Source organism: Malurus melanocephalus, unplaced genomic scaffold (assembly GCF_030028575.1).
Source record: "Malurus melanocephalus ecotype Western Australia unplaced genomic scaffold, MMel_1.1 scaffold_519, whole genome shotgun sequence".
Taxonomy (NCBI): Eukaryota; Metazoa; Chordata; class Aves; order Passeriformes; family Maluridae; genus Malurus; species Malurus melanocephalus.
In genome coordinates, this window is record NW_026623751.1 from 358701 (window position 1) to 367050 (window position 8350).

General features: G+C 39.4%; 1 protein-coding gene across 1 annotated transcript in view; it reads right to left on the minus strand.

Moving 5' to 3' along the window:
* The window catches only part of EIF3A (eukaryotic translation initiation factor 3 subunit A), a 28379-nt gene extending 20330 nt beyond the window's left edge, over positions 1-8049 (minus strand). Inside the window, exons 1-7 of the mRNA XM_057381651.1 lie at positions 8015-8049; positions 5015-5279; positions 4684-4820; positions 2659-2822; positions 1406-1605; positions 715-923; positions 61-232 (exon numbers count right to left, since the gene is read on the minus strand). Of these exons, the coding sequence (XP_057237634.1) occupies positions 61-232; positions 715-923; positions 1406-1605; positions 2659-2822; positions 4684-4820; positions 5015-5279; positions 8015-8049 (1182 nt within the window). The remainder of the gene's footprint in view (positions 1-60; positions 233-714; positions 924-1405; positions 1606-2658; positions 2823-4683; positions 4821-5014; positions 5280-8014) is intronic.
* Between the last annotated feature and the right edge of the window lie 301 nt (positions 8050-8350).

Consider the following 8350-nt stretch of genomic DNA (forward strand, 5'->3'; position numbering starts at 1 on the left):
TGCTCTAGAAGGAACAGGACTCAATGTTAGGAAGCTGCTGACCTGAAYCTCAGCACCTACCATGTCATTGATGAGACTGGCACGTGTAGGGGGRGCCTGCAGCCCCAGCAGGGTGGCCAGGCGCCGCTGTTTCTCCACGATGATTCCATCCATGTCCAGGAGACGAGCAATGTCAGTTCTCTCTGGAGTTATGGGAATGGACAGGGTGGCCAAAAGGACTCGAGTGGACATCCTGGTGACAAAGCAGAAGTGCAAAAGATGAACTGCAAYTCCCAATACTAATTGCTATTCATACATCTGCCAATTCAAGATAGGAACAAGGAGCATCCATGATGCAAAACTGTGCAAAAACACCAGGAGTGACAAAGGAGACACCAACTACACCAAGAGAGGAAATCGTGAAATCTTGTGAAGAAAATACCACCACTCAGAAGAGAAAAAGGAAACAAAACCACAGACTTGCTTGTCTTCTCAGTCAGTAAAGAGAAGGAAGTTTAACTAAAATAATGCTAACCTGCTGATACTTACGCTGTAGCTTTGTAAAACATCCTCCTTGCTCTAGATTTCTTTTGAGGCAATTAGTACTGGCCAATTTAGGCAGGGCTGCTCATAACCATACATGTCATCTGCTTCTTTTGGGATATAATTTAGCTTATTTTTGAACCTAGGGGGTTAAAAATAGATTCTAAGATCACAGCAAGTATCTTTCCCCACCTCTGCATCTCCTCTTGTGTGAGATTYTTTCGCATCTCTCTTGATAAGTGATAAAGGCGGTGAAGGGTAGATGCATGAAAAAGAGCATTTCCAGATTTCCAGAAGACAGTTGAAACTTTGTGATAGTAATTTGCCATCAGCTGTGGTTTAGGTGGTTTCTTAGACAGTGCAAATAGTCCATGAATATCTTCCACTGCTTTGAAAGCTTCCTAAAAAAGACAAAACAACCAAATACACTACTTTCAAGACGTTTTTTACAACACTTCCAARAAGGAAAAATATAAATTCATTAAAGGTTATAAGAGTATAAAATATTTAATACTATTGAAAGCTGCTCAGTGATCTTCAGTTTTGTCAGCTATATGAAATGAAATACTTCTTTCCTAATAAATCATCTGGATATACTCCATTAGCGATCTGCTTAGAATCCAGTATTTTTGAAAACTTGTTTCATTAAGATTTTCAAGCTACMAACCAAGGGGAGAAACAAAAAAATAACWRAAGTYCTACCAGCAAAGCTTGGTTTGAAATGCTGAGCAGGAACACCAGACTAAGCATTCAATATTCTAGMTATTAAAACTTTATTCTTTAGCTCTTATCCTTGCTGCATGTACCATGGAACATGAACTGTGTGGAACAGATTTTGCAAAGGCTGCAGACCACAGTGCGACGGGGGAGCCCTGCTGCATACCTGCCACAGCTCCATGCTGATAGCACTGTCCAGCTGCACCAGTCTGGTCTCCAGGTGCATGGACTGACTGTCAGGATTGTTGAGGTTGATGGCTGTGCTTTGGTTATGGTGCCGCTGGATCTGCCCCAGGTGCATTCGCAGGTTATCGCAGAGYTTGCGGAACTCTGCTTTCCGCGTGTACTGCAGGCAGAACTTGAAAGCTGCAACAATTAATATTGTAAATTAAAAATGCTCACTAATGGTGACTTCATGGTAGTTCTAAGTGGGATTCAAATATGTAAATCAGTACATTTAAAGAATCTTCACTTACAATCAAGACATCTCAAAAATGATACAATCTGTCACACACAATAAGTGACAATGCAGAGCATTTTCATCTTCACCTCAAARGATGAAGATGTTTCTACATATTAAGCTTAAAGAGCAAAGGAAATACTTCAAGTCTCTTTAAAAACGTTTGAATTTATGCACTGATTCCAGCTTTTAGTTTGAAGTAAGAGTGAACAAAATCCTGTGAATGGCATGAATTCAGGTTTTGGCTTTGTAAAATGTGGGATAAAAATTCTCAAGTCATCTAAATAGGGTAAAGTCAAATGAAGCTTTCAAATGACTGGAAATACAGGAAAAAAACCTTTTGTTAATTCCATAGCTCCTCTCAAAAATCAGTCTGCTCTGGCTTCTGGAGATAAGCACAATACAGACAGCACAAGTGCAGGAGAGGTCAAGTGGGGCCGGACTGTAGAGAGGTATCAAGACCACCCAAGACCCTTGAAGCCCTCCAATCCATTTCCAAAAAAGTCCAGAAGAACTGACTGAGSATGAGAACTGATTTGCATAAAAAGTGAGAAACTTATCTATAAAAAGCACCCCCCCCCAAGAAGCCCAGGTACACGTGCACCCCAGACCCTGGACACCCCATCAGCTGCATCAACTCTGAAACCAGAACTSGTGACCCTTCTCTTTTTCCATCCCATTCTTTCTCTCTATCCCTCTCTTTAATTCAACCCTCTCTTCTTCCACCCACCCCTTTACCCAAACCCCACTGCCATGTGCTTACACTGGAAGGTCAGGGACTAACATACAAATTTCCATGCCAAGCGTGTCACTTACTAATAAAACTGTAAGCTTTTGAAGATGCTCTGATTCCTGTTGCTCCTGTTGACCACGAGCATCTATAAATCTTAGATTTTCCCTTCCCCATTAAGAGGGGGTACCACATCATAATACTTCAAGTTTCCATCTTTTGGACCTACCTTGCTGTGCAATGTCATGGTACAGGCGTTCTACACGAGAATTATTTCGGAGAAGATCCAAACACTGTCTATAGGATTCCCATAAAAATTTAACCCAGGGTGTCAAAAGCAGACGGTCAGTACGATCCTGAGTGTCTTCTCCACTTACAGCACTCAAAAGAACACTATTGTCCACAAAAGGACACGGGGGTAGAGAAAAAGAAAAAAGAAAAGTGGTTTATTTCTCACAATTTTCATCCATTTTTCTTATCAAGTTCTAAGATGAGACTGGACAGATCTGAACAGCTAAGTGCTGAATGTCTATTGCTTATTTTSAAACTGGTTCCTCACACCGCTTCCATTTCCTTTAAAGGATGTAGATAATTATTTCAAACTTCTAAGTTTCAAACTCTGGCTACTGCATATACCACTGACATGTTCAAGCTCCAGAGGTAAGACATCAGAAACTTGTATCCTTCACAAGTAAGCCAAAGGAAACTAACTCCAGGATTTTCACCTTCCCTTTTCTACCAGGGAGATGAGTCTTGTACCTCTGTTAGAGACAAGTATCACTGCCAATGCAGATACTTTAGTACTTGCTGACACTTYCCTTTTAGTCACCAGCACTGCTGCCAGAGTTCACTTTGTTAACATGACACAGGTGCTGTGTTATGATCCACACACATCAGAAACCAAAATACGCACATTAATATTTTAAATCCTTCACAAATTCTGACATGAAAATGATTAAATATGTCAGAAGTAAGATATGATAATCTTGCATTTAGAACGTCATTCCCTCATCACAAAAATATGACTGGGGAAAGCATTCCCAAGACACTGAGACCAATTCAGTGCCATGTCCCACATGATGCCTTTCTGCTGAACAATCTACTCAACATSTTAGACTCACAAAGAACCATCTTCCCCAAGCCTTCATTTTTAAAATTCTTTTGGAACTGTCTCTAATATAAACTCTCAACTYTTTTCTACTGCACCATTTCCAGCTCTAATTTGCTTCCTTGGGTACCAGTCCTATATACACTATTAAACGTGACATGTTACCAATACCTTCTCCAAGAGATCAATAAGTGAATCCAGAAAAAAAGTATGAGAAATTTAGAAAACAGGACCTAAAAAACATCAAAGAAACTGTGCTTGTTTAGATGAGAAATGTGATTAAAAAGACACATTCTCTAATCCTGTGTTATAGAAAGGAGAACAAGGAAAAGAGAGGTCAGGCAATCTTCACTGTTTAACTATTAGARGATTCCTCTGTAACAATTTCAGGCACTGGAAACAACAYGAATGGCACTGTCTCCCTATTGAAGAAAGGTTTGTAAGCTTTTCTTTTTTTGCAACCAACTTCTACCGGAGTTTTGCTGTTAACATGTAAACTCACAGCATTCTACTCTGTATCTTTAAGTATTAATTGACTACAACAACTCTATTCCTACACAAGACAAATATCCTCTACTTCAGTAATTTCTTCTAATTTCCTATTATCATTCTTTGTTCTTATTACCCATCCTATTAATTCTCTCTTGAATGTACCTTTCATGACCTTTCTTCTATTATCTCATCGGTTAACCAAGCAAGTACAAGGCAACATTTCCTTTTGTTTGTATATGCACCATGTGGTCAGAAGAAATGGAGGTTATCACATACAGGTATTACATTGGTCTAATACAATTAACAGCATTTCTACATCAACCAGCAATGAGCAGTTTACCACAATAAACTCTCTCTGGTATTGCCACTAGAGATGCAGACCTGAGCACACACTAGAAAATGGTGATCCAACTTCCAGAACCACTCCCACWGCACCTACGTTTTCTATTCTTTACTACTTCCTTTCTTAACTTCTCTTTATTAAGACTTAGGATTTCGTTCAATGTAAAATTCCTATTGTTTCCCTAATTTTAAAACCTCTAGAACACCACTAATATTCCATTTCAAATCCACCACATTTATATCTCAGCTTTGTGAATGAAAATAAGGATACTTTCTGTAAACTGCTACATTTTAAAGACAGGCTGCACACACCTTTCTGGAGTCTGAATGTTATCCAAGTCTTCTATGTCCAGTACCATCTGCTGGGATTCTTCCTTAGCTGCTTCTGTTTTTTCTTCAGCTAATTTTAAATAGGCTCGAACAACATCCTCCAAAGATTTGATGTTAACCTACACCAAAGGCAAAAAAATGGGAAGATGTTTCCACCCACAACAGGCAGCAAATATTTAAAATGTAAAATGCTACAAACCCAAGTACRTCTAAAAGGCAGGTTAATCTTAATTCAGGAGAGATCAGTTACTTTTAGATTGTATCAGCTGACTTATTTGCAATAAGTAAATATAATAAAAAGCAAAAGCCATACCTGCTGGCAAATATTCTTGTACTGGTACAGTCCTTCTTTTGCCAGATGACTCTTGCGGAGATCCACGCAGAGTTCCAGGTATTTCAGCATAATCGGCTCGTGTATTTTCTGCCATGTTCGGTGTTTCTTACTTTTCATAACATCATAGAGAACATCAAGGGCAGGCTGCTTTTTGCCAACCTCAAGAAATTCTGAAAGTAGAATCCCAGTTAGCAAAAGCCTTGCATACCAGAAGATGCATGTTTTATGCCTAACACAGGAAACACTCAGATTTTAATCAACTCTACCCAAGATTCATTGATGGCTTGATTTAGCTGGCAGATGTGACTCAGTGCCAGTTGTTCAGTGACGTAACTGGCAAATAAATGTTGACCAGAAAATTTACATGGGAATTTCAGGGTAGCAGAGATGTCTCTCCATCCATCCAGGAATGACTGTGTATTTCACACACATGAATAAAATGGACACATCCAGCTTTACAGCTGGTTTCATCAAGGACAAGGAAAACATACCAGGAGGCTTCTAGGTATAGCACCTACCAAGGACGTTTAACAAGATACAGAACATACCATGAATCTGACTGAAAGAGAAAGTCCTGCTCTTAAGGTGAGGGAGGGAGGATGGAGAGGAAAGAAGAAAACTTTACTTAGCAAAGTTGTTCATTTGTTGTTTTAACTCCTGAGCAGTTTAGCACTTCAGTTTATAGATATTACATCAAAAGCTGCTGCAGTTCAGTTGAAGTGTTGGACATYTTTTAAATCAAGTCTTGCTGCTGAAGCCAGTGTCATGTTTATTCATCCCTAAGCAGCTGCTGTTATTAACAGCAGCTCTCAACATCACAGCAACTCCCACCTCTGATATCCCACATATTCTGCTTGGCACAAAACACAGCAAACCACCCGTGAGCAAAACACCAAGGCAGCGACCCACATACACATAGACCCTACTCTGAATGTACTCTGCACTGTAGAAAAACAGCAGAAATGAACACACAGAATGGRAAGCAAACAGGTTTAAAAGATAAGGGAGGTCAAGCTGAGATAGTGGGAAACATGCCCATTCTTAAAGGCTGAGGGGTGGAGTCAGTACTTCCCATGAAGTACTTTGGAAAGCACTCCATTCCTAAAGAAATATGGCAGAATCTATTAAAGTAGAGGCCTGCTCCAGAGGATAAGACTTCAGACAGAGCTTCAAAATTTTGGAATCTCAAAATTCAAGTTAAACATGGCAAAAGATGTAGACTGAAAGCAGCAGAGTGGTTTTAATTTAAAAACAACAGCTCATATTCAGGGCTCAGTTTATGTAAATAATGAGCTGGCAGAAGATGAGAAGTTCCTTTCTGGAGAAAGCACCGTGATACAGTTGAAGATAATCAAGGTTACGGTGTGACAGTATCCAGCAGTACTCTTTTACTCACCAAGGGAATTTTAACAACGCTATCCTCCATCCCATAATTTACACTGCTATTCTATCTCACAGCTGCTTTTGAGACAATTACTGCTCAGCTTTGCATTTTATTTATGAAAATAAACTTGAAAGACAAGTTTAATCTTGTAACAATGCCAGGGCACTCCAACCACAACTCTCAATGGTCGATAACCAACTGGACAAAGCACAAAATTAATTCATATTGTTTTGAAACTTTTAATTAACTCTGGCCAAGCAGGTTCTTACGAGTAAGTCAAATAATTAAGGCTCATTTAAGAGACACTTCAGTAAAAGCATAAATTGAACTTGAAGAATCAAAAACACCACACATCACCATGATTGGCAGTAAGAACTGCAAGTTATAGAAACTCAGACCTGTAACATACAAATTGTAAAGCTGAGCCCATAAACAGCTGCAAGAGTTACCTGCTACTATTTTTTTTTTCCTTTTATAACACTTAAAATGCTAACAAGATATCCAGMGCAGCAACAGAAGCTCTGAGTGGCCAAGAACCAGCTGATACACATCAACCACTCASCCACTGCTAGCCCAAATTCCTGAATTCAGATGTTTTCAATTTGAGAGAACCTGTGTCATTAAAGAGGTGATAAAGATGCCATGTGCTTTGTAGTATCTCCGATAGTGAGCAAGCTCAGTATCTGCAACAATAAAACACTCCCTAAAGTTGCTTTACAYCCCTGAGCACAAAGCAATGCCAAATATTAACAATAACTGACGGTTGGCCTTGACCAATATTTATCACTTTTAAGGAAAAAAAAGGCCTTTGTTACACAACTGCATATACTTTAAATCATTCAAGCTGTTCATATTTCCAAAGATCACCCCTGTATGTTGAAGTAACTGAGGACATGAAGCATGAAGTGCTTCTAATGCTCACTTGAATCTTATGTACAAAACACACACACTGAAACTCTGGAAACTGCACTGAATGTTCCAATTTGAAAAGTCAGTTTAACGTTAAACTGCTTCCTGCAACACACAATCTTAGGTGCCACTTCACACCCTTTATTATGTTTGGCTGCAGCAAGACTCAGCCCCTGCAGTTTGTAAGACTTGTCATGTTTTTGCTCAGTCCACTGAAATTCAGGATTGACARCMTCTGTCTGGAGGACATCCCCTTCAGTTCAATTTGACTCTTTCACTTCAACACAATTCAGTAGACTTGCAGCAGTATAAGAAATGTAAATTTAAATACCAGGAAATCATCAATAATAATGAGAAGTTTTAACAGAAATGTCATCTGCATACCAAGTAAGTACAACTTACTCTACTGAAGAATTCTGTAGTATACTTAAAGTTTATATATTATGGCACRTGCATCTTTTCCAGTGAAAGGACTGATGCAATACATCTTCATCCTTGAAAGCTGACTGAAGCTGATTTTATCTTTCATCTTTTTATCTTTGTGGAAAGATTCTCACAGTGAAATTTTGATTAAAAATCTTGAGGATGTGCAGTATTTTAACACTTTCTTGTTTATATGCTAAGTACGTGAATAATGCAGTCCCCAGACYAGCCAGCCTCTTCTCCTGTCATTTCAAGACCCATACATCATGTGTAAGTCGTGGACGTCTTTAAGTGTCATCTTGTGATCAGCCCTGTGACAATGAAGGGTCTAAAYGGTCTCGCTAAGGGCTTAAAATAGGATACTATAAAAAACAGAAGCGTCAAAGCCATATGTTTGGCCCGAAATGAGCCAGATGATAAATATAACCAGTCCAGCTTTTATGTGGCAGTCAGCAAGTGACGGCTACAGCGCTAAATTGTCTCCCTYGGTTGATCTTCCAGGGGCAAACCACTGTTATCAGCCCGCGCAGCAGTGAAGGAGTTTTACCATTTGCGTTCTCACGGTGAAGGACGGGATACAGCACACGAAGCGCACAGGG